This window comes from Cheilinus undulatus, linkage group 1, assembly GCF_018320785.1.
Source record: "Cheilinus undulatus linkage group 1, ASM1832078v1, whole genome shotgun sequence".
Lineage (NCBI taxonomy): Eukaryota > Metazoa > Chordata > Actinopteri > Labriformes > Labridae > Cheilinus > Cheilinus undulatus.
The window spans coordinates 28236747-28263615 of record NC_054865.1 but is presented as its reverse complement, the minus strand read 5'-3'; the positions used below and the strand labels follow the sequence as shown (position 1 = coordinate 28263615).

The window sequence follows — 26869 nt, the reverse complement described above, 5'->3', positions numbered from 1 at the left end:
GTTATAATTGTTTAAATATTAACTTTTAATCGCTGAGTTGCTAATAAGCTTAATGAAAACATGCATTCAGCATGTATCATGGTGAAATGTGGGTAATAATGATGCTGATAATTATGTTGTTGATGATGATCTTCTCCTGTAGTTTCGTAACTCTCTACAAATGCTGATGGAAACTTTGAATGCCACCACCCCGCACTACGTTCGCTGCATCAAACCAAATGACTTCAAGCTCGCCTTCTCGTGAGTTTTCTTGCAGGCTGTTAAAAAACCTTGAGGCAGGATGTTCAGTTATTTTAGGCCACTTTGAGATTTTCACCACTTTCTGCTTGGAATAATTTATGTCAAGTACCTGCCTCTGATTTCACTGCAGTAATTAAATAATGAATGCTCAAACTACAGTTTTGCTTTGGTGTCCTTCAGTGAAGCCACATTGACTGGGTTTGTTTGTTGTCAGGTTTGATCCCAAACGTGCAGTGCAACAGCTCAGAGCCTGTGGTGTCCTTGAAACCATTCGTATCTCTGCTGCAGGTTTCCCATCCAGGTGTGCATGAAGCTCTGTAACATTCGTGTTAATCATCATAATCTTTATAACAACCATGGCCCTCATCTTACTATTTTTGTGTGTGTGCATTTCAGATGGACGTACCAGGAGTTTTTCAGCCGTTACAGAGTACTGATGAAACAAAAAGATGTGCTGCCTGACAAGAAGATGACCTGCAAGAATGTTCTGGAGAAACTGGTGCAGGTCTGTCAGACTTCATGTTTTTTTTAATTGGGTTACCAGTCAGTCTGCAGGGTCTTAAACAGTGAAACGTTGACAAATCAATTTAGCAAAAAAAAAAAAAAAAAAATTAAAAAGTCTTAAATGCAGGACCAAAATATCCCAAATTTTTAGCTGTTTTCAGGTTTATATCTGTCAAAAATGGTTGTTGGTGAGACTTTCTCCTTTTGTTTTAATATCTAGTTTTAAAGCATGTGAGTTTCTTATGAAACTCCATCAGATCTAATGTCAGTCTGCATGTTTGTTGATGTTCAGGCTTGTTGAGCTAGCAGTGTATCTGCACTAAACATGCACCTAACTGTGTCACCAGTGTAATTGGTTAGAAAATAAAGATGCAATAGGGTCTTGAAATATTGAGAGGGTCTTGAAAAAGGTCTTTAAAAGTATTAAATTCAATGTCAGATTTTCTGTATAAACTCTTGTTACTCTCAAAATGCAGTGAAGTGAATTGTGGGTCTTCCTTGCTTTGTGTTGATGCTTTCCCATTATATCAGACTTGTCAAGTCTTTCCAATCACTGTCTCACACCTTTTCTCTGCCCCTGTGTTCTTTCAGGATCAGGATAAATATCAATTTGGTAAGACCAAGATCTTCTTCAGGGCCGGACAGGTTGCCTACCTGGAGAAGTTGAGGGCAGACAAACTGCGCGCCGCCTGTATCCGCATCCAGAAGACCATCCGCTGCTGGCTGGCACGCAAGAAGTATCTGCGCAAACGCAGTGCTGCTATCACCATCCAAAGGTTCACCAGAGGATATCAGGCCCGTTGGTGAGTAGGCTGACCTAAACATACACCTCCACTCATTCTTTGAAAATGTCTCACACAGACATTTGGCTCCTTTGTGCAACAAGACACTGCTGAGTAAATTATATTTTTAGCATGCTCTTTAAAGAAATATAATTTCTACTGCTAAAGTTAAAATATATGATTGAGATTTATTGATCTTTGCTCTTCTCAGCCTGGCCAAGTTCATGCGTCGCACTCAGGCAGCTACAATCATCCAGAAGTACCGCAGGATGTATGTGGAGAAGAAACGTTACAGACAAAAGCAGGCTGCTGCTCTTGTCATGCAGACGATCCTCAGAGCATACATGGCACGACAGAAGTACCAGGGGGTAAGACACAACTCACAAAACACTGCAAAATCTCTGACTGTCATCAACCTCTCTGTTTTGAGTCCTGAAATCTGTTTTCAAATAATTGGAAATTTCAGATCCTTGATTCATTTCTAATAGATTAAGAAAGATTTTGAAGTGTTCTGTGACTATCATCAGTAGAAACTCCCGCAAGAATAACTTAAACCACAGCAACTGCAGTGATACAGAAAAATGTCTAACTAAAAATAAGACGTGAGTCCTTGTCACATGTCCTTTAATCCCACTCTGCCTCTCTTTGACTCTGTCTGTATGTAGTTGCTGCGACAGCACAAGGCGGTCATCATTCAGAGGCACGTTCGTGGCTGGTTGGCTCGGTGCTGGTACAAGCGCTGCCTCGTCTCCATTGTCTACCTGCAGTGCTGCATCCGCAGGATGAAGGCCAGGCGAGAGCTGAAGAGGCTGAAGATCGAGGCTCGCTCAGTGGAGCACTTCAAGAAGCTCAACAAAGGCATGGAGAACAAGATCATGCAGCTGCAGAGGAAAATCGACGAGCAGGTGAGCTGTCCTTATCATATGTCCTTGAGTATTTGTGTATTCTTATTCTTTTGGTTTAGACTTTTCAGTTAAATGATGCATCTACTTCCTCCAGACCAAGGACAACCGGACAGTCAACGAAAGGCTAGCTTCTATGGAGAGTTCCTTTACGCAAGAGAGCGAGCGTCTACGTGGGGAGGTTAACCGGCTGCGTGGGGCAGAGGAAGAGGCAAAGAACAAATCCAACCAGGTCACGTCACTGAAGGAGGAGCTGGAGAGGCTGAGGAGGGAGCTGAGTGCCACACAGCAGGAGAAGAAGACCATCGAGGACTGGGCACAGACCTACAGGAACGAAATGGAGAAAGTAAGACAGGACTAACTTGCACATTTTTCGTTTACCTTTAGTATTCGTGATCCTAAATGCACCTGTAAGCATTGTTTACATCCTGGTGTCATACGCCCCTCCACCTGCTTTTATCAGTGTGGTGTCTTTGCTCTTTTCCTTTTGTCTATTTTCAGTTGAAGGTTGTAGATTTCTCCTTAATTGTCTGTTTAAAAATGGAGCCATTAAGAGCCTTAGAATTTTGGCTTTTTGACATTTATGGAAATAACACCTTTATAGTTGTTACTGAAATGAAAACCATGTAGCTTATTTGTTCTCCTTACAAAACCTTCAGCCCTACTTCTCCTCTTAGTTTTCCATTTCCAGTTTTTGGAAGATACTAGGAGTTTCAATTTCTCCTACTAGTTTAAAAAGTAACCCTTGTAGTTTTTTAGAAATAGTTAAAAATAATTTTGAATACAAATGTGCATATCGGTATCAGAGGAAAATGTTTTTTCCCCTGACTTAGGAGCGAAAGCGAGCCACGGGGAGATGTGTACATGGTGAGCTCAGTGGGCAGTGTTGCCCTGAGGAAGGTGAGAGCAGGAGAAAGATTAGTGTTAGTGTCATAGCCACTTAACTGTGTCTGTTAACTGTATTTAACTTTCTGCTTCAGCCTCCTTTAACATCTTTTTTTGTGTTCATGAACCTTAGTTGTGTGTCTAAATAAGAGGTGCTTGTTTTGAGAGTAGAGTATCAGTGACTTTGGAAATAACACGTCACTAGGTGCATCTAAAACCTCTTTAGATGTGAAGAGTCGATCTTTATTTTCAAGATGATCACCAGCTTTGCGTAATATGAGATGATTTGATGCATTAAGTAATTTTTTCCGTGTTTTATAGATGGTCTCAGAGCTGAAAGATCAGAATGGCTCCCTCAAGAAAGAAAAAGACGACCTGAATCGATTGATTCAGGAACAGAGTCAGCAGATGACAGGTATACAAACGTCACCTCATAATTATTTCAGACCTCCTACAACGTAGTCCTGAAGTCACAAAAAATGTAATTTCTTAAGCTTATTTTTTCTCCCTCGTTTTTCAATTGTTTTCTCTGTATATTTTGCCCATCAGAGAAAATGGCCCGTGCAATAGCGCAGGAGACTCAGCAGCTGGAGACAGATCTGAACGAGGAGCGTTCTCGCTACCAGAATCTCCTAACAGAACACCTTCGCCTCGAGGAGAAATACGACGACCTGAAGGAGGAGATGGCCTCCTCGGTGAGGAACACATAAACCCCATCAATATTTCTGAGTTTGTTTTTGAGCATGATGCTGTGTGCATTATACATTTTATGAAATGTTACTAAAAAGCCCTACTAGGGACAAGAGTTAGAAATTAGCAATCGCTATAAACTCTCCGTGCAGCACATGAGCTTCATGCTCTGTAATGAAACTATGTTAAACTGCATCGTCCCTATCAAATGAAATACATTCAGTTCAATTCTGTTTAATTCAAAATATAACATTTTAGTAACTTGTTGAAATTTCAAAAACACTTGGATTTTGGACAAACATTCTTAAGGGCATTAAACATGATGCTGCATGGAGAAACTGGACCTTGTTTTTTTGTTTTTTTTTTAGTTAAGATTCATTTTTTCTTTCACCTGCAGAATATCTCCAAGCCTGGCCACAGGAGAACAGACTCCACACACAGCAGCAACGAATCAGAGTACACCTACAACTCAGAGTACGCAGAATTGGAAGAAGGTTCCCGTGCAGCAGAAGTAAGAAAGAAGTCATAAAATATTGTCTGTATTTGAAAAAGAAAAGAGAGGTTAATAAAGGATGAATGTTAACAAATTATACCAAAGATAAAGTGAAACACATAAATGTGTCAGGAAGTATAGCGCATTAATTTATTTAATGCTGGTGTCTAGACTCTTTTCATAATGCTCACCATTTCTTTGAAAAATAGGACGTGACTCGAGGAATCGACACTTCACTGACACTCAAACTGCAGAAACGTCTAACAGAATTGGAGCAAGAAAAGCAATCACTGCGCAACGAACTAGAAAACAAAGAGGAGCAGTTCCAGCGGGCTAGAGCCAGAGTAAGTGCCTCTGAAATGTCCCTCTACATGAACTTATTTTACAACACTTCATGTCAGAAGTTTCCTTACAGACTCTGACCAAGTCCTATTCACCCCCTCATCATCATGTTTTACCCTCTGTTCCAGGATGATGCAGCATTTAGAAAGGCCCGTGGTGCAGAGCTGGAGTACGAATCCCTCAAGGTAAGCACTCTGAAGAAAGTAGATCACAACTGGAACGAAGTTGGCTTGTTCAAGCCTGATAAGTTGTTAATTGCATAAGGTCATACCATAGCTTTGGAGAGCCTCTTTGCACGCTGACACTGATGCTGAAAACCTTGACTGTCCAGCGTCAGGAGCTTGAGTCCGAAAACAAGAAGCTGAAACATGACCTGGCCGAGATGAGACAAAGCCTGCTTGGTGACAAAGCTGCTGGTGCCGGGGCCCCGGGCTCCCCTGCTTACAAGGTGCTCTTAGAGCAGCTCAACGCCTCCTGTGAGGAGCTTGAAGTCCGCAAAGAGGAGGTGCTGATCCTGCGTTCTCAGTTGGTCAGCCAGAAGGAAGCTTTGCACCACAAGGTAGAGAAAACTTTTACTTTCTCTGTTTTTATTCAGTTTTTGAAGAAGAAAGTTTTTTTTTTTAATTCAAGGTTAAAATGTATTGGATGTTACACTCCTGCTTGAACCCACCGTCCTACATTTGTTTGTCATAACGTCACGCATGCCTGCTTTTCTGTTTGTCTTTATGTTCCCAAAAAATCTCCAATCCTAAGTTAAAAAAAAACAAACAAACAAACAAAAAAGAATTTTCCTGAAGATAATTTTTTGCATTTTCCCAGTAATTCTTACCTCTGATTTCAAGAATTAGCTGGATTCTTGACTTTATTAGTAACCATTATTATATATTTATATAAACCCAAACCAGAGTGTTTCTTTTATCTTTTAAATAATAAACTGATAAACATAAAAGACAATCCACAAAATGACACTTACTGATATTTGGACCATCCCAACCTCTACAGTTTTGAATTTTGTTTAAGATCATAAAGAAATCAAATTATTGTCTCCCTGTACGTAGTGAATTTTTTCACTTGACCCTTACTGTGTCTAATGTTGCTGTCTCACCTTCTCTCCTTCATCCATGCTTGCCCACAGGATGAGAAGGTACAGTTAAAATGCATCATGCATGGGTATTTGTCACTTTTTTATGTTTTGTCTGCTATGTAAAATATCCCAAAAATAGCTGATTACTACAGCAAAATGAATCCAAATATCTCCTCACCATGGATTAGGATTTTTTTTTTTCTTCGGTGCACATTTGTGGTACATAGAACTTCCCTGTTTATATAAACAAAAATCTTTGTATTCACCTCAGGACAGGTAAGCTCTTTAACTATGACAATGATATTCAAACCTCAAGATCATGTATAGCAGAGGTGTTTTAACTACTGCCTGGGGCCCACATGCTGCCTGTTGTCAAATTCATAAAGTAAAATGAAATATGGGCCTTATTAGAGTACGAAGCTTGTGCTTGGCTGTGTCTTACTACCCAAGTTGGACAATAGGCAGTGCTGCTGCGTTAATTATGTATTAATTATGTAAACTTGTGTGCACCAAAGAAAAGTCAAAAAATAAAAAATGATCTTAAAAAAAGACATTTTGATGAGAAGTATTTGTTGACATACTTTTTCCATTTCTAAAGCAAGAAGATGGCATAAATGGTAAACATAATGACAACCAAATTAGTAACAATAACTCAATCCACAATGCCCTGATGTATAAAGAGAAAAAGGATTACAGCAGCAAATTGCAGCACAAATGGCGCTCATTTTCTTCATTTCTTCCCTTTGTCTCACGGGCTGATTTCCCAAACATGTAACTCTAATCATCTTCAAGCGCCAGTACTTCTATAAAGTTTATCAGCTTTGTGCAGTTATGTATCTGCATGTAGAGATGAGCTGTCAGGATCTCCCTTCTCTGCTGCATAGAGTGTCATCCTTATCTTGACCAGGTGCAACACCGAGGCCAACCAGAGATCCCTGAAATCTGATGGCTCAACCCAAAATCCTTTGAAATTGATTGTCTATGTGCCTTGTCAGCTGTTGATGAAACGCTGTGATGAAGTTTGTTTTTTTGTCTTTTAGCATAATTCATTTATAAGCATCTCTTAACCTTTATTAGATTGGTTTAAATAACTTGAATACACTAAAGGTGAGCTATATCGGAGCAGCTCCCTCGGCCTGATAGGTTTCTGTATGTGGCCCTCATTGAAATAAAACATTCAGACACCCCTAATGTATAATATTCTTTTTATTTGACTCGGTTGTGAGTTCTTGATAATTTTTTTTGAATATTTTAATAAATGATTAAATTTTTTAATCAAATTCTTTACAGCACCACTACTGCAGCTGTCCACTAGATGACACTCCTGGGCTCTCTTGTGGTCTTACATTGACTCCAGTATTTTCATTTTTCTATTTCTGAATGAAAGAAATGACTTAAACTTTCCCAGGAAGATTTAAAAAATTTTAACTCAGTTTTAGAACCCAATAAAACTAGCAAGTTTAAGAAAATAAGTGACACCAATGTCTCCTGATAAACCTTGTACAGCAGATCAGCTACATGTCTGAAGTGGAATTTCTCTTTTAAGTAAAATAAGAACTTGCACTGGAGCAAAAAAAAAGGAGATAATCAAATATGAAACTTGTATCTTGGAACGCTTTAAATCCCAGCGTAGATATGAAATCAGAGAGAAAATCAGCTCTTTAAGATGATGCTTTACATGCAGACTTTGTCCTCCAGAGCCTTAGTGTCATTACGTCTTGTTCGCTGCCCTATGTCTGGATGAATTCATGTTTGAGCTTGTCTTATGTCTGAAACAATTTTAGCTCCAGTTATATGATGTTATGCACGATACACCTTGTAGACTTTCTTCAATTTCTTAATGTGTAAAACTATATTTTGAAAATACATACAGTATATACAGTGCTTAACGAATTTATTAGACCACCCTAACCCTAACCAAGGTAAGGTTTATGCCACAGCTGCCCTAAATTAACAGCATTGGTAATTACCAAAATCATTTTTTATGTTTCTGCAATGGTTAATACACCAATATGAAGAAGCGCTTTAACCAAAATGATATTATTAATGCTAAAATATAATTATTGTTGTTATCCATGAATTTTCAAATTTACTGATTTACAAAAAAAAAAAAACTGAAAAAATAGTAAAGCACATTATTATTTCTTGATTAACATGTCAAATTATAGTTATTTACTTGCATTCCTGAAGAGAAAAATGAGTTTTAGTGGTTGAATGTTATGCTTGATTACTTTCTGACTTCTCAGAGAAGCCCAGTGAGCCGGCTCAAATTTGGGTATAAAAAGGTGAATTCAGTCTGAAATTCCTCATTCCTGTTCAAAATGGTAAAACGTTTTCAGCTCACTGAAAATGAAAGAGTCCGCATTAAAGCACCTCATGATGCAGCTGTGGCATAAACCTTACTTTGGGTGGTGGTCTAATAAATTTGTTAAGCACTGTAGTTTAACACTTTTAATATCTGAGACACCTTAAATTCCACTCTGTACCATATTTACCATATCTTCTTTGTCAATGTGTCTGCTGTGATTCACTGAAGCCAAACATGCAGACATTAGACTCTTTATGCTGAATGAGCTCTATCTTTCTGTCAAACCCTCATATGAACCCTCCTCAAATATTGTGATCACAAGTAAACTTGAACCTCAGGGGTTTAGTTATCAGCTGATCTTCAGCTCTCAGCACTGTCAGACCCTACAAAGAGCATCTCTTGTCTCTTGAACGCTGGAAAAAGGCCATCAATGTGAGGTGACATTCCCTGCAGATAAACGCCTGTCACACAGGCTTCATTTGAATGTTTGTAGGCTCTAACTGCCTTATGATTATCAGAGTGAAATGAAACCTGTAGCCACAAGCTACACCGATGCTGGCGGGGAGTCAGCGACACCCGCTGAGATCTCACATTCATGACACCATTCATGACACTGACTGATACCGTGCATGATGTAGCTTCACATTTTACCCTCTGGTCCTCATATATCCTCTCTCTTTGTTTACCTTTTTTTAGGAGACCATGACTGAGCCGTCCATTTATGCTGAGGATGTGTCCAAACTGAAGGACGCTGATGAGCTCAAGCAGGCCTGCATTGGACTCAAAGACACAAACAGGTACTCTGTCACAGCTAGGACTCCTTCCAGTCTACAGGTTCTCACTTTCATCAGTCCTAAATTCACCTTCAGCCCAACTTTTATTTCTTACTGAGCTTTTGCAGCATTATTTTGACCTTCATATAAGTGTAAAAACTGTGTGAGTTTGTGAACGCTGCCTTGTCCCGTGCAGATCTCCTCGATTCATGCGTAAGCCGTTGGAAGTCAGTGATCTCCTGAGTAGGCTGAGGTAACCAAAGAGACGTGGCCTATGCATCGTGGAGCAGAGCATGCATGGCCACGCTTAGACCAAACAGTGGGAAAATGTTACAGAAACTGATGTTACTGAAGCTGAAACAGCTCATTTTGTTGATAAAGCTTGGGTAGCTTTGTAAAGCATTCTTCACCCTAACAGCATGTTGTATAATTTAACTACAGTTAACCACTTACTTATACTCTAGCAGACAATGTTCAACAGCATTTGTAATCAAGGAATGTATGTTTGGTTTTTGTAGTCAAATTTTAGCTTGCATGTGTTTAAACAGGTCAGCATGGACAAAAGAGGAGTCTTACAGTCTTATTCAGAAAGTATTAAGACCTCCTTCACTTTCTCAGTTTTGTCAGCCTGATGCTACAGTCAAAAAATAATAATGCTTATTCTCATAAATCTACACTCAATACTCCACCGTGACAGAGTGAAAACAGAATTTTAGGGTTTTTTTTTTGTTTTTTCAAATTAATTGAAAATAAAAAGACTGAAATATCACATTGACATAAGTATTCAGACCCTTTGCAAAACAATAAAAACACATTTTAATGATTGTAACATCAGGCACAAGAAAATTGGTGAAAAAGGAGGGGGGTCTAAATACTTTCTGGATGGACTGTAGTTTCTATTCCACCTCTAAACAAAGACGTAAAGTTTTCTTCAGCTTTTACAGCTTTGGTTTGTTTTTGGAGATGCTGAAAAATGTCTAACTGCAGTATTTACAAAATCTACGGCATGATAGCATGGAAATTTCTGAGTTATTTTAGATCTAATTTTAGCTGTAGTCGGTTTTTATTAACATGCCATTTTGTAGTATGACTTCTTCAGCTATAGCAGGTTTGATGCTGATTGGTGGAGGCCTCCTGTCTCAGCTTTATGGAATGAGTTTGGCATAAAACCTGCACGAAATCCCACTCAAGCAGATGGAGAGTGCACATTCAAAAAATGAATGTTGTATGCATCACTGAACTTAAGGCAGTTTCTCCCATGATGCACCCTTTGTTTTGCTTGTTTGTTTTTTCATACACAGACATTTGGGGAGTCACCACAGCACATGAAACATGAGCACATACACATTTTTTTGAGTTATTTAAAATACTGATAGATTTACATCACTGTGGCATTAAAATACCATGAAAATTTAAATACATTAAGTAGATATTGTGCTTCAGATGACCCACAGTTAATAAATACAGCAGATGCACACATTCAGACAGCTCAGGTACAAATACACTTATTCTTGTCTGCACCCCCACCCACTCCACCTTTGTTTTTGTCATCTTGTTGTTTGTTTCTTTGTGTTGTGTGTCGGTCAGATCTGCTGCTCCAGACCTACATAAGCTGAATGAGGACGGAGAGCTGTGGCTGGTTAATCAGGGCTTAAAGGAAACCATCAGGTGTAAATGTTGGGTTTTAAACACAAGCATGAATGTTTGCCTTTTCACAGGAAGAGGATGTGTGACACTGTTCTTCATTCACAAATCTTTTTCACTCACTATGCAAACCTTTTGAAATCTCTTTCACATCACATATGATTTATAGACTTTTGCTCAGTTGTTGTTTTTTTTTTTTTTTTTTTTTTTACCTATACCTATAAAAAGTGAAGTTACGGAAAAGGAGCTGTTTTATTGCCATGTTTGTAAAATAAGTATTTTCTGTTAAGCAGCATGGTGCCTTTTACTCTATGTTTAGGTGAAAAAGCTTTTTCATATCATGTATTCTACATCGAAACTATTAATTTTTGCACCAGAGAATATAGAAATGACTTTTTTTCTTTCCTTTTTCAAATTCAAGATATCCTTAATTGATTGACATGTACAGATTTTCTTTTGGTAAATAATTTTTAAAATACTAATTAAGTTATATGAAATACAAAAAAAAAGGAAATCAGTAACCATAAAAATTTGTTACTTTCCCATTTGATGGCTAAAATAGTGCTGCAATTTGCATGAATCCTGTCAGACATTGAGTTTCTGTAACTCAGTCTATTCTGAAGTTTATTCAAACAGTTTTTGCAGCATTTTTGGCTTTTATTTATGATTAATTTCACTAATAATGCTAGATAGATGGATCTACCACATCATAAGTTTTGTTCCATCCCTAACAGTAGAAAAGATACTAACAATAAGAAAGATATCTTTTTTGCTGCTGTTTGAAAAGGAACCCTAACAAATATATTCATGATATAGCACCTTGAATGCCTTATCTTAATTTAACATCAGTTAATACTTTCCCATACTAATAACCTTTAAAACCTCAGATAAAGAGATTAATCTTAAACTTCTGCACTTAAGGACAATTAATAAAAGTTTCTTACTCTTATGGTGTTTTTGATAGGTGGAAGTCTCACAGCATGTTGGTTTAGTAGCCTCCGTCTGAAGCAACAAATAGAGCCTCTTTAAGCTTTGCCTGCTCTGTTAGAGAACCTCATCTCTGTCCTCAGCGTTGGCTAAGTTAGACTTTATTTGACAGTGAAGCTTTCTGACTTAGCACTGGTTCAGAGAGGTTGGGCTGCTGGTAATGTGTGCACAGCATGCTGCTGTCCTGAATCACCACGCTGTGGTGAAACTTCAGCTGCTGTCTTTCTCTCTCACTGGTTTGTGATCTTTAACTCACTGTGGTTCTGACTTTGTTTTCCTGACTTCTCCCCTTTATCTCCTCCTCATCCACCCCTTTAATTCTTCTTTCTGTCTCCCCTCACCTCCTCATCTACCATATCCTCCTCCTTCATGGCCCCTTCCTTGCATGCTCCTCCTGGCCTATCCCCCCTCTCCTGGTCTTGCCGCTCCCACTCCCAGGTTATTGGAGCACCAACTGCAGACTCAGAAGAGAAGTTACGATAGTGAGGTGGAGGCTCTACGTGGTGAGCTGCAGAACGTCAAAGAGGAGAACAACCGTCAGCAGCAGCTCCTGGCCCAGAATCTTCAGCTGCCGCCAGAAGCTCGAATTGAAGCCAGTCTGCAACACGAGATCACCCGTCTGACTAACGAGAACCTGGTATGCTGCAGAGCACACACAGACATAGATCGCCTGAGAAAGAGTTGTAACATCACCTTCAGTCTCAGCCCACTAAAGAAATCTAAGACAAAGGTTAAGAACAGTATTGAGAGCTCACATACAACATTTTTAATAATACAGTTAATAAAATGGACTTACAAAATCAGTAACAGTTAAAATAAAGTCCTTTGAATACCTTCTAGCATCAACATTTTTGGTCAGTTGTTCATCCCCCACCTAAAGGTTCACTGTGATGCAAAGCATCACTTCAGCTGCATTTCAAGCTTCAAGGTTCTTCAGTGCACCAAGCAGTCTGACTCATTCCAGTTTAATACGCAATTATTCACAATCAATTTTCAGTGTCAGAAGTTGGGAAAGGTACCAAAGTAGCTGATCTGTACTGTCCTACTTTTTTGTGGTACCCTTCTGTTAGAGTGCCAAGCATATCCAATCCAAAAGACTGGGGCTGGTCCAAATATCATCACCTCCAATACGACAGCAGTAATAAGGAACAAACACAAAACAAGCTGTTCTGTACTGACCTTAATGACTTGCAGTACCTCTCTAACAGCTTTTCTCCCTCATTTTTCATAAAATATGCTTTTAAAGGAGATGGTGATCTACTATTTAGTTAATAAACCTTGTTAGATTGAAAATGCAGCTCAGTACAAGACAAAAAGTGTAGGATGTAATGATGTGTTGCTCGTGAATGAGCGGGTTCCGTTGAATCAGTGCTGGCTCAGTATTGAACAACAGGAGCTGGCCCATTTTAGGGTGTCCATTTCGTTCTATCCTGCTGTATGACAGACGTAAAGATCCAACATGGCACCAAAGGCTCTTGTTTACTGATCTGAGCCTAATGTCTAAGAAGAGGTGGGGTTCCCATCACTACTAGCAAGGCAGGATGAGCTTTCGCTGTGGAAACGGGGTTTATTCTTTGTTGATTTTTTTTTATGTGTGCTAGATTTTTGAACTTATTTAGCTGATTTAAAAGAATTTCCATTTGATTACTTTATTTTTATTTATTTATTATTTTATTTTTATTTTTTATTGTATTTATTTTTTAGGGTACATATTACCTTCATATATCGTCACATTTTACATGAAGCTACAGTGCGGTAGCTGGTCAGCATACCTCATAAGAGTGAACTCCACCCCAGTAGAAACTGTTAGCTGTTCTCAAAGAAAAATCCATCTGGCCCCTCTAAAGCTAGGTTTTATAGCACCCCTGGTTTGTTTTATTGTGAAAATTGTGATTAACTGTTGCTTACACAGATCAGTCCCCTGTAATTCAGAACTAAAATGAAGAAACGGCACATCTGTTGTGCTGTCATAATCTTTTTCCATTTGGTAGAATAGAAAGAAAATAACTCAATTGTAATGAATCCGTAACTTACTTGAGCAGTATTGTCAGCCAGGATAGGTGACCCGAAAACTTTATGCATTTATAGACATTTCTGGCATTTTCCCCTTTGTACTGGATATCTAAAGAGAGGCAGAAAATATGTAACCTCTGCTCTAGCAACAGAGCTAAAATGTTGCTGCTTAATTGTATTTTTTAAAGGAAATGCTGTGTGCTTCTTCTTGAAAACAAACTTACTCTTTTGGGTGAAAAATCTGTCACTCATGGTTTATCAGTTTTGAAACCTGCAGATGTTTGGATTCTGTCTCTGAAGCTGCTTGTGTTGGTGACTTATTTCCACTCAAACACACTCACAGCCACTTTCGTACTGTCAAATACACTGATTTGTATGGATGGTGTCACCTGACAGGAACTCCTTGCTGACGACCCTACGGCATCCAGGGAGGCTCGAGTCATCATTTTACGGCGGATGGTTGTATGTAGAGATGCAGTGTGTGTTCTGCATGGGTCTGAACTAACAGAAGTTGTGTGTGCTGAATGAAAAGGCGCCTAACAGCAAAATAGGTCTAACTCTTCACAGCAGTAACTCACCATGGAGCAGCTTGGCACATCTTTCTCTTCCTCTTTTCTAACAGCCAGCAAGTCTCTGCTCTCTTCTTCTTCTCCTAAAAAGACAATCAGGCAGAGCAGCTCCTGTGATCATTAAGCTCCTCCTGTTCTTTGTTTCCAAAGCTGGAATTTTCAAACTGGACCTCTAAATACTGTCTGTATTGCTGCCCCTGCAAGTGTGAAGCAGCTTTAGAAGCTAGATCATTTACATTTTTCGTGACTATACTTTGTCTTTTCTTTTAGATCCATATGTGTCTGTTTCTTCCACCTTTTTCAGGATCTGATGGAACAGCTGGAGAAGCAGGATCGTACCATCCGCAAGCTGAAAAAGCAGCTGAAGGTTTACTCCAAGAGGATTGGAGAGATGGGAGGTATAGGAGATAACATCAGTCAGCAAACACCTAAGAATCTTTAATAGATGTTTTTCATTTCTTTGTACTTTCTTTGTCCTAACACTCGTGTCCTCTCTATCTCCCAGCGGGTCAGACCGAGGGTCAGACATCTCCGGGGCAGACAGTGGACGAGCCGATTCATCCCGTCAACATTCCTCGCAGAGAGAAAGATTTCCAGGGGATGCTAGAGTACAAGAAGGAGGATGAGCTCAAACTGGTCAAGAACCTCATCCTTGGTGAGAACTGATCTAAAAGGGAATCGTAAAACACTCAAAATCAAATATCTAAAAATAAGCCAAAAAAATATTTAAGGACCTTTTATGTGTTTGTTTGAAAATCATAACATTCAACAAGGTTTTAAAGGTAAAGACAGGACTATAAGGCCTAATGTCTGATGTCTTTATCTCAATTCAAAGTGAAAACTGACAGAGGGAACTTTTCCTCCATAGTTCTCCTCAGTTTGTCCCTGAACCTCTCCCCCTCCCTCTCAACAGAACTGAAGCCTCGTGGTGTAGCTGTAAATCTGATCCCAGGTTTGCCAGCATACATCCTTTTCATGTGTCTGCGACATGCAGATTATGTCAACGATGATCAGAAGGTCCGCTCTCTGCTCACATCAACCATCAACAGTATCAAGAAGATCTTAAAGGTTTGTATGAAAGTGTGTGAATGTGTTTATAGCAGCTCATATAACAGGGAAGATTATTGTTGATACAGATTAGGCAAAAGAAGGGTGTGGAGGGCACACTGTTAAAAATATTCACTCTATTTTTATGTGCTGAAATGGTTATTTCACTTAAATGATGAAATCTACTATTAACAAGTGGGTAAATAAACAAAACTTTCTTCAAAGAAAAGTTAGAAGCTTCTTGACTAAGAGAGTAAGTATGATAAAGACTACTAAACTCCTAACGGGCAATTTTAGACAAATCTAAAATAAATAATGTTAAATAAGGGGACTTAAGGTCCTGAAAGAGGGTTAGATTACAGCAAAAACAGGAAAATACTATAGTAGATGAAAAACTTGGCGAATTATTAATTATAGTTCTTAACTAAAATTTATCATCCAATTTACAAGAGTCTCCACAAATGGCAACCAAAATAAGGCCTTCCCAGTTAATACCAATAGCAGTGGATTTTTCTTTTTTTTTTGTTGTTGGACAAGCTGCTCTCTGATGCACTTATCTTATGAAATATTGGAGTGAAGCTTTTTTTTTCTTGCTTTTTGTTAATTACCAGCATGTTTTAATTTAAAGGCTCTGACAAGGCTAACAGTTTGACTACTATAGCTGGTTTATAGACTTAAGTTTGTTTCTTCCACCTCTCATCAGAAACGGGGAGATGACTTCGAGACTGTCTCCTTCTGGCTGGCAAACACCTGCCGCTTCCTTCACTGTCTGAAACAATACAGCGGAGACGAGGTGAGATGCCTACAGAGCCACAGAAAGTTTGTCGAGAATGAATACAATTATGTTTTAACAATTTACCATTGTAATTACAAGTTTTATCACAAACATATGAGCTCCCTGTACACTATCAGATCTGCTAATGTATTGAATGGACCAGGGTTTGTTTTTTTTATTAGGTTTATTCAAATGACATTGATAAACACACTTTGGTGAAAGTGACAAACAAAGAATGAACACATTGGTGAAGGTAGAATTAGATGCCTCTTATCATTCTTCAGCTGTTGAAAACAAAAGTCAATGTTTCACTATCTGTAGTTCAGTCTACATTGTCACTTGTTTGTACATTCATCTGAATTGAAATTGCACATTATTTATTGTTGTACAATCTCCTGTCACTGTGCCTGTCTCAGGCTTTCATGAAGCACAACACACAGCGGCAGAACGAACACTGTCTGTCAAATTTTGACCTGGCAGAGTACAGGCAGGTGATCAGTGACCTCGCCATCCAGATCTACCAGCAGCTCATCAAATGCATGGAGAACATCCTGCAGCCCATGATAGGTTTGTGCCATAGAAAGTTTGAAAAAAAAGGTTCTTCATTGTGAATACGTCTTTGCCTCTGGTTAACGTATGCATCTGTGTTCACTGCAGTCTCTGGCATGCTGGAACATGAGACCATCCAGGGTGTATCAGGGGTGAAGCCCACAGGTCTTCGTAAGCGCACATCAAGCATCGCAGATGAGGGAACCTACACCCTGGACTCCATTCTGCGGCAGCTCAGCACCTTCCACTCCATCATGTGCCAGCACGGCACCGACCCTGTGCTCATCAAGCAGGTGGTGAAACAACAGTTCTACATCATTGGCGCCGTCACCCTCAACAACCTGCTGCTGCGCAAGGACATGTGCTCCTGGAGCAAAGGCATGCAGATCAGGTAGGGGATGTTGCTGCTAAGGACTATGTTCTATAAATATTTTTTTCTCTTTTTATTTTATGAATGCTCCTTTTATCTGTGCTTTCTGAAGGTACAATGTGAGCCAGCTGGAGGAGTGGCTCAGAGACAAAGGTCTGATGGTTTGTGGTGCCAAGGAGACCCTTGAGCCCCTGATCCAGGCTGCTCAGCTGCTGCAGGTGAAGAAGAAGACTGACGAGGATGCTGAGGCCATATGCTCCATGTGCCTGGCCCTCACCACAGCTCAGGTAAACTGCCCGTCCTTTATTTACACCATGTTTAATGATCCAGAAATGCCTTTTATCTTTTAGTCATGCCGTTCTTAGTTGTCGATTTCTATGGAATGACCCTCCTCTTCCTCTGCTTTGTCTATCCCAGATTGTGAAGGTCCTGAACCTCTACACTCCAGTCAATGAGTTTGAAGAAAGAGTATCTGTCGCATTCATACGAACTATACAGGTAATTCACTTCTCACATGTCAACACAACCCTGAGTTTTGGATGTACTGGAACAACATGTTTCCAAAATAGCTACAGTCGCTATCTTATTAACGTTACTGCATAAGCCAATGTAGCTAAGTTAGCTTTAGCAACATGAGCTTTAGCAAACATAGCTAAATCTAATGTAGCTACATAGATAACATATCTATATAGTTTACATAGCTACTTCGTGAGCTTTGTTTGCTACGTAGGTACATTTGCTATGTAAGCTATGTAGCTAATGTGCCTATGTAGCTCATGGTGCCATGTAGCTTCATTGGTTGCATGGCTCCGTTAACTATATACAGCTACTAAGCTGACACAGCAAACAGATAACGTAATGTTGGCTGGCTGCATTAAAAACCCTTTTTTCCTGTAAGCAGACTGTTTACTTGCCTTTTTAAAAAAAATTCTAATCAGATTTCACAGTTGAGGTGTTAAACTTTTAAGTTTTGGTGTCCTAAGCATTAGCTTAACCCTTACCCTAACCCTAAACAGACATTTAATCCAATTTTATTTCCAAAGTTAACTGTGTTTTTTCCATTCTGAGATGAACAGTCTGCAGCCGAACTGTCTTGAAACTTTAGAGAGGCTGTGTTGATTTTCTAACAATAGTTTATCCCTCCAGATTTACATTTAAATTATCTGCTCATTGTTTCTTAAATGAAATGAAATAAGTAATGGTCTCTAGTGTCAAAGCAAACCAATTCAAAGTACATGACCCCTGAAAATGAAATGATATTGGCTGTTTTATCTAACTCTGTTTTAACTCTTCCTGTTTTATTGTTTCTCTCTTTTTCTCCTTTTCTTTTTCCTTCAGACTCGTTTGCGAGATCGTTGTGAGAGTCCCCAGTTGTTGATGGACACGAAGATGATTTATCCCGTCACTTTCCCATTCAGCCCTTCCTCTCTCGCGTTAGAAACCATCCAGATCCCCAGCTCACTCAACCTGGGGTTCCTCACTCGTGTGTAAACAGAGGTCCTGCAGGATGCCACAGAGTCCTGCAACTATCCTGACATGTTGGTCTCAGATAAAATCCAAAGCCACACAACACTCTCATTGGCCAAAAAAGACTTTTACCCCATACAGCATTGTTCTCACTGAATAAATTCCTTTGAGCATCACAAAGAAAACAAATTTAGAGTTTTTACCAACACACTTGAGCAAATTTACCCTAAAAATAGCAAGCTGCTAATTCTAAACACTTCATAAAGATATCCTAACAACATGAATGCAACATGCAATATAACACACAAACCCCCAACACATGCCGAACTGTTGACATGCATCTGTAAAATACAAACATCTACTGAAAGTAGACATCCACACCTACACTCACGTCCACTCTCACAGAATGCACAGATACACATCCACAGTCACTGATGTGAAATAAACCAGGCTGCAAAACACCACCGTCCATCCTCCGCTTGTACAAATGCCTGCCTGTTCTAGAAACCACAGGACGAACTCAAAGCCTCCATTACTCTCTCTCCGCTGACACGGGGGTCTGTCTCAGTGGTCTCTACCCCTTCTCCCTCCTCTGTGTTTCAACTAGTTGTTCAGGTAGTTCTTCTTGTCATCGTCTTGTTCTCCAGTGAGAATGTATGCACACGACACACCAAGGAGCCCCGAGAGGAGGCGCTGAGACCTCATGAATACATTTAAATCAGTTAAAATGGTTCAGCCTGAAATGTCGGGTTCAAGTACGTCCAAAACCAGCAGAGGGATACATGCTAAAGTTAGCTCTCTCCGCCACATGTTGAGGTGGACCAGGCTTTGTTTGGTCTGTCTGCTCTCAGTCCAGTCAAGACAGAAGTCATCATCTGTACTATATTATTTATACATATATAAATATATATAAATATTAATAATATATATCATGTATTTTATTTATTGCATCAACTTCTGTCCCCACCTTTCCCATTTAAGACTAGAACATTTCTCCCTTTCATTATGAAGGATGGGACCATCATTTCCCAGGATGAGCAGCTGCACTAGAACAGATTTTGTTTATATCCATTGTAGGCTATTTATGTCCATATTAGGTAAATATGATGTAGAATATATAGTTTAAGAATTGCCGGCACAGATTCTGATTATTTAGGTCTTGTCTTAACTTAGAGATGCCGCTTTGTCATGTTTATCCTGCATTTCTGGCAGATGAAGGTGAGATTTAGCGTTAAACCTTCTTCACTCTGATCTGTTTACAGCTGTGAACTGAGCGTCACAGAAAACACTGGCACAAACACATTTACTCACACACATTACACTCTGCTTACTGCTGTGTCATTGAGGGGTGTAACACTCCTTGCATTTTTGTCTCCTCTGCTCACAGCTCAAGTTGGAGCTTTGAAATGTTTTGCTATGATCAATGTAGAGGTATTTATTTTAGTATTATTTTCTTTTGTATGAAAGTCATGTATATCATAAAAGCCATGTATCACTGAGTAGGAAAGATTCTCTGAAGTTGGAGAGTTTGCTTTAAATCTGTCAAACTTTACCGCAATGTTTAAAGCTTTTGCTACACAGAAAAGTAAGAGACACTTAGGGTTTTAGGTGCTTTCCAACATTTCAACCACTTCTTGCCATAAAGTTTAGGTTCTTTTCTGTTTGGTTCAGATATCCACATGAATGTCATGCTAGCTTTCAAGGGCAGAGGGTGATATTCATTACACCCTGTAATATACCAAATTTAGCTAATGTTTTGACATTATGACAGCATGCAGTGCTGCTACTGCACTCATCTAATTGGCATGAGCTTGGATAAACTAAAACAGCAAACTCAGGTACCAGAAATTAACCTGCCGTTTTAACTTTCGGTTTTCAGTGAGATAAGTTGGATGAGTGTCTAAAATTCTGTCAGTGTCATACAAAAAGCCCTAATTCCTTCCCCGCTGCCTCCTGTTAAGCACTTTTTCTCCCTCTGCTCATGCTGTGCCATAAGTATTAACCGCCAAACACATTTGCCTCTCGCCCTCATGTGACCCTTATTTTTGCCTGATTACCTTATCCTTTCAAAAAAAATGTCACTTTGCTTGAAAATGGAGAGAAAAAGGAGATTACGAAGGTCCCAAATAAAAATTAAATTAATCTAAACATTCTAATAATCCTGATGTCACATTACAGGCTTTAAGCAGACTGCTCTCGCTGTCAGGAACAAGCTACAGGTGAAAACAAGTTGTGGATGGAGTAAAGAGATTATTGTGTGAAGCTGTTTGATGTTGCACTTGTATTTGAAATGATTTGATATCCATTTGCTCTCATTGGGACCACGTATTATCAATCTGCCTTTTATGATACTGTTTAGATTTTTAGGTAGTTTAAGTGTGGTTTGTGTAAAGACAACATATCAGCAGGTTATAGGAAGAAAGACAGAATACGTTTAGCATATGAATGTTTAAAACTGTTAATGAAGTGTTTTTAGCTGCACATTGTGGACAAAGCCTTATCTGAGTTATTGCTATCTAAAAGACAGAATCAGCAATGAGACATTGTTTTGTTCTGTCAGCATAGTATTTTGTTTTTCATTGTAAAATAAATATGAATTGTTAGATGTATTCGTTTTTTATTTTGATAAGGTGTATTTTGTCTGACAGTTGGTGGCACAGATGGGTTGCACTGTTTAGCTGTCAGTCAAGCTGCACTTTTTAGACATTACAAAGGAAGTCAGATAGATGGATATGGACTTAAAGAAAAAAACTTTACACTAAAGAGCCTTTCTCCTTTGATTTCCATCAATTTTTAAATAAAACTTTAGCACGTTTAGCTTCCTTGAGCACATTCCCTTCCCTCTGTGAACAGGCTCTTTATTTTCAGAGATCTTTCCTCCTGGTTTGATCCAACTACCATGAGAGCCTCAGGTATGAAAACACCCTCCTACATGCATCATTAGGCCATGTTTATGGACCGATGTGTTTAGACTGCAGATTGGGAAAGGTAGTCCCACACGTTCATGCATTCATTGGTTTGTATTGTTGAGCAGCGCTGCAGCTTCTCTCGCACTCAGACAAGAGAAACATCCTTTCACTCTGCATTTTTACATTAAGGAGAGAGTTGGTTGTATGATATGATGTCGACGTTATAAAAGACCATTGTTATTATCAGCACTAGCATTGATTGTGCCATTTAAAAAAAAGTTGTGTATACAACAAACACTCTATCATCACCCCAGCTGTTACTGTGGTTTACTGGTGTGAACATGCTGAAGCCAGAGCCAGATGTTTTCCTCTTTGACCCATGTGTACATTTGACAAACTGGACTGTTTGTAGTTTCTGGTAGCTGTGCTTCGTGAATGTGTTCACCGTTAAGAAACTAAGAAACTTCTGTAAAAGTCAAATAAAAGAATTCAGCACTGACGAGCCGTCTGCGAGACATTATTTCTGTTCCTTCATGTTCAAAGCTAGTCACACACATCTCAAAACTATATTTCTTTTGTAAAATTTCATTGATCAGTAGCAGAAAACGAAACTATGAAAAACTCTCTCTGTTTTAGAAAAGTAGTTTGTTCTCCTTTTTCCTCTACTTTATGCTTTTTTAAATAACATAACACGCTCTCAAAACGAATCCTTGCATATTAATACACATTGACCTTATTGTATTAGCATTAGTGTCTTTCATAGGTATGATGGACAAAGAAAATAAATTTCTATATTTTAAGAACAATCTTAAAATAGATTCACATCTAGTCTGCCATTGTGGGTTTTGGGAGGTTATTTTAAATTATTTTTTCTTTATCCCACATCTTTCTGGTTGTACTCACTTCAGCCTACAGAAGTTCTTAATTACAAGTCTTCATGGAAAGAAGAAAATGTAACCATATGACTTCACTACCCAGGATGCATTGCACAACGGTGGCCACCTACATGTGAAATTATTTTTACATTTTTTCAAACTGTAAAAATGTAGTGCCTCTCTTTGTTAAACACACATATAAGTGAGACTTTTGTTTATCCATTGAGATCAATATGTCTTACTACAACTCTCTTAAGACTGCAGACAATCAGTACATGTAAAACACATGCAGAATACATCTGAAGAGATAATGCAGATGAACATCACAGAAAACTAATGTACAAAAAGACTGAACATTAAAGTTTTATTACACTACACTGATTTATTATAAATCTCAATGAGCATTTTTTTCTTTTTCTGTAATTATAATTTTTGCTGTCTTTTTATCTGTAACTTTTAAGTAATTTTATATTTATAGCAACTATTCAGGGATAAATAGTATCAACACTATAAATGTGTGCAGGCCTACCCATAGACTTATCTTGGCCCCTGAAAAACTCCATGAATTAACCCTCCACAGTTGTGATTTATTGATATGTCCAATGCATGTGTGTTGGATCAGTGTTGTTACCAGCACTCTGGCTAACAGTCACTTCATTTTGGGGCTGAGAAGTGTGTCAAGCTATTGTTGGGTTCCAATGTAAAAATGATAAAGTCCTGACACTTTTGAACCCTTTTTCATCACAGCAAATTTTGCCACATTTTATACATTAAACCCATTTTTTTTGTCATTTTAGCTAACTAATGCTTTTCACTTCTTTAATCAACCATTTCATTCTTTTTGACACTTTTTAACATCTTTTCACTGTTTTCACCACCCATCTTTGCCACTTTTAACCACTTTTCATCATTTTTACCACCCATTTTTGCCACTTACTTACAATGGACCATGATTATCCTGACCTCCATGCCCCCCCCCCCCAACCCTTTGGCTGGGCCACAGAAACCTCTCCCCTTTATCCTGCCATGACTGTGTGTATACTGACCCTGTAAATGTAGCTGTCTGAGTTCTGCAGGTAATACTGCAGGTGCATCTAAAGCATGGAGGTAAATGAGAGCAGAGATGCAGCTTAAACACTTGACTAAGAAGCTTACTGTTCCTTCTCCGTCCCTTGCTGACAATCCTCTTCAGTGGAAAAACTCTTCTTAGGTCCCCGGGGACAAATATCTCCTGGACAGAGGGTATAAAAATTCTCTTTTGAGGTAAGTTTTTATTGTTTTAAATTCATTTTTGTTGGTAATATAATCTGCAAGCTGATGCTAATGTGATTTGTAAAGATCATCTTTATTTATTTAGATTCAGATTGTGTTAGTGGTTAATCTTTTCAGTTTACTCTGAGTAACACTTCTTTTTAACAGCAGTTTAAGGAACAGTCATGTTTAGCAATCAGCAGGAATTAATCTGTGATATCTTTTAAGCATCATTAGTGAGTTCTGTAAATACAAGATGCTGATATATCAAATTATTTTTCATGTATTTATATATTCGATTCACTGTTTAGAACCAGAACAATGCTTTAACTTGATCCATTGAGCACCTATACCTACAAAACAAAATACAACATACAGTTAAAGAGCATATAAAACTGCAGACCTAATTTAAAACAACACACACCCCTACATACATGAATACAAAGTGGGAAAAAAGGACCTTGAAACATAAGTGAAATCAGTTAAAATGTATATATTTAGTCTTCTTGTTTTTTTTTTTCCTTAAAAAGTTATTGAGAAGATTAAAAAAAATCAGTTTGTTATGAGCTTTTTAGCTTTGTAAAATGTATAAGTTTTTGATTAAAACACTTTAAAAAAATCTACACTAAATCCTCATGTACATATGCTGCCGGGGTAAAATATATAATGTTTATGAGAAACATAGGTAGTGCTTGTCTTAGACTTTATTAGTTGAGTAAATGTGCATTTCCCAGAATAGCTGCGCTTCTTTCTTTTGCTTCGGAGCTCAGCGGGATCAGGACGGAGTAGATTATCAGCGACTTATCTCCTAGCACATAGACACAGATACAAAGTGATCAGGAGGCCAAATGGTCACAATCTAGAGTTTCAGAAAAGCCTCAGTAAGTAAGTAAGTGATACTGCCTTAATAATAATGTGAAATCAGTGATTCTGCCTGGCTTTTTGAACTAATCTGAGTTTTGTGTTTGATCATTTTCCAAAGGTGTGTCTCTGATCCTCTGCAGACATGTGTGACCAGACATTTGTGGCGGTCACCTTCGGCCCCTGTGAGAGCTGTGGGGTGGCCAGTCCTCTAATGAACATCTACATTAAGACCGACCCCATCAACTACTGCTCCTTCTGTGTGGAAGTGGTAAGTGCTCAATAACAAGCACAACACACTGGGACTGCCTATCTATAATCTATCTTCAGTTCGATGAAGGCGTGCTCTATGACAGTGGTTCTCAACTGGTGGGTCAGGAACCCAAAACTGTTGGGTTCCTGACCCACCAGTGGGTCTTGAATTTATGCCAGGAAAAAGTTGAGGCAAAAGTTCTTGACATATAAAAACCATAAGTGGACATGCTGAACATCTATACATCTTTTGTGATGGCAAGTTAATTTCAGTGTTTTTTTCAAGATTTCACAAAGCAGGTTTTCCAAGATACTGTAGTTAGAAAATTCCTTCAGAAATTCCCAAATTTTCATGCTGTCTTGGGAAAAAAATTGAGTAAAATAAAATGTATGCATATTTGACCTTCTGCAATGATGTGCCTTTTAAAACAGGTTCCTTTTGTCCTGTCTCTCATGTTCTATTTATGGTCCAAACTGTAACATTTTATTGAATACATTTTAGTAGTCAAACATTTTGAATAATTTGGGTCATGATTCCTCATAAGGAGTTGGAGGTGGGTCATCGCACCTGGCCAGCCGAGAACCACTTCTCTATGCAACAGCTGTTTAATGGACAGCTCACCACACAGCAGCCGCTTTTAGCTTGAAATTTATGTGTGTCCAACAAAAAGAGAAAGAGAGAACACCTCTGAAAAATGTCTGCTACCAACTCCTCTCTCCTCTCCTGATTTTTTGGTTGTTATTCATCAACTCACTTTACATCATACCCCAAATCAAATTGCATGATCAGCGTATATCATATTATTTTCAAATGATCTCCGTTGTGTAAAAGGAGCCATTCAGGATTCTTTAAATTTGTAACAACAAAAGGGAATTTTGTACAAATTTGGGCTAGATTTCTATGCTTTTATGACCTCTGAATCCAACAAAATATTGCCATTTAACTGCCATTACTGTGCTAAAAAGGACTGTTATAATAGAGTACCAATATGATGCACTGTAGTTCATGAAAAGCACTTAAGCTCTTATTATCTGAGGATTATACAGTGCTATGAAAATTATTCACCTCCTTGGGTGTTTTACCCTTTTGTTAATTTTATAAATCAATCATGGTCAATATGATTTGGCTTTTTTGACAAAAAATAATATTACAAAAAACCCTCATCAATATCAATGTGAAAACAGATTTCTACAAAGTAATGTCAATTAAATTAAAAATATGTGATGTAAAATAAGTGACAAGTTAGTATTTAATATATGCACCTTTAGCTGCAATCACAGCACTGAGTCTGTGGATAGGTCTCAATCAGGCTCAAACATCTGGACACTGCAATTTTACTCCATTCTTCTTTGTAAAACTGCTCAGGCTCTGTCAGGTTGCACGAGGATAAGGCATGAACAGCCCTTTTGAAGTCCAGCCACAAATTCTCTATTTGATCGAGGTCTAGGCTTTGACCCTGCCACTCCAGTACATTCACCTTGTCATCTTCTAAACCATTTCATTGTAGCTTTTACTGTATGCATCGGGTCACTGTCATGGTAAATAAACACTATCAAAGCTGTAGTTCTCTTGCAGACTGAATAGGATTGTCCTCTAGGATTTTTCTATATTTTGCCATATTCATTTTACCCGCTACCTTTACATGCCTTCCAGGGCCAGCTGCTGAGAAACATCCCCACAGCATGGTGGTGCCAGCGTGCTTTACAGGGGGGATGGTGTGTTTGTGGTGATGCGCAGTGTAGCACCTTGTTGTTTTTGTCTCAAAACAAAGAACTTTCCTCCACTTGACCATTAAGTCTCCCACATGCCTTTTGGTGAACTCCAGATGAGATTCAATTTAAATTTTCTTCAACAATGGCATTCTCTTTGTTACTCTCCCATAAAGCTTTAACTTCGGCAACAGTTGATGTATGCAGTCTCTCCTATGCTGAAGCTTGAAACTCCTTCAGAGTAGTCGTAGGTGTTTTGGTCTCCTTCTTGCACGGTCACTCAGTTTGTGAGGACAGACTGGTCCAAGCAGATTTACACATGTGCCACATTCCTTCCATTTCTTGCTGATGTTTAACTGAACTCTGGGGCATGTTCAGTGCCTTGTAAATATTTTGTGTCCATCCTCTGACTAAGACTTTTCAACAACCTTTTCTCTGAGTTGCTTGTGTTCTTTTGTCTTCATGGAGTAATGGTAGCCAGGAATACTGATTAACCAGTGACTGGACCTTCCAGATATAGGTATCTTCATACAACAATCACTTGAGACACATTCACTGCCTCGGGTGATCCCCATTTCACTAATTGT

General features: G+C 38.7%; 1 protein-coding gene across 9 annotated transcripts in view; it reads left to right on the top strand.

The window, feature by feature from the left end:
* myo5aa (myosin VAa) overlaps nt 1-21820 on the top strand; it is a 72114-nt gene extending 50294 nt beyond the window's left edge. For 2 of the 9 annotated variants that reach the window (XM_041786793.1, XM_041786783.1), the window contains 28 exons: nt 143-240; nt 455-541; nt 637-745; nt 1336-1547; nt 1738-1894; nt 2192-2431; nt 2526-2774; nt 3635-3728; nt 3863-4008; nt 4401-4514; nt 4706-4840; nt 4967-5023; nt 5170-5397; nt 5974-5982; nt 8927-9027; nt 9200-9256; nt 10591-10671; nt 12073-12271; nt 14044-14109; nt 14521-14614; nt 14722-14871; nt 15130-15284; nt 15967-16056; nt 16455-16605; nt 16696-16978; nt 17070-17244; nt 17375-17455; nt 18296-21820. In XM_041786793.1, the coding sequence (XP_041642727.1) occupies nt 143-240; nt 455-541; nt 637-745; nt 1336-1547; nt 1738-1894; nt 2192-2431; nt 2526-2774; nt 3635-3728; nt 3863-4008; nt 4401-4514; nt 4706-4840; nt 4967-5023; nt 5170-5397; nt 5974-5982; nt 8927-9027; nt 9200-9256; nt 10591-10671; nt 12073-12271; nt 14044-14109; nt 14521-14614; nt 14722-14871; nt 15130-15284; nt 15967-16056; nt 16455-16605; nt 16696-16978; nt 17070-17244; nt 17375-17455; nt 18296-18448 (3771 nt within the window). In that variant the 3' untranslated portion in view covers nt 18449-21820. The remainder of the gene's footprint in view (nt 1-142; nt 241-454; nt 542-636; nt 746-1335; nt 1548-1737; nt 1895-2191; nt 2432-2525; nt 2775-3634; nt 3729-3862; nt 4009-4400; nt 4515-4705; nt 4841-4966; nt 5024-5169; nt 5398-5973; nt 5983-8926; nt 9028-9199; nt 9257-10590; nt 10672-12072; nt 12272-14043; nt 14110-14520; nt 14615-14721; nt 14872-15129; nt 15285-15966; nt 16057-16454; nt 16606-16695; nt 16979-17069; nt 17245-17374; nt 17456-18295) is intronic. The other 7 variants (XM_041786843.1, XM_041786809.1, XM_041786852.1 and 4 more) reach the window with 5 other exon arrangements.
* The last annotated feature ends 5049 nt before the right edge of the window (nt 21821-26869 follow it).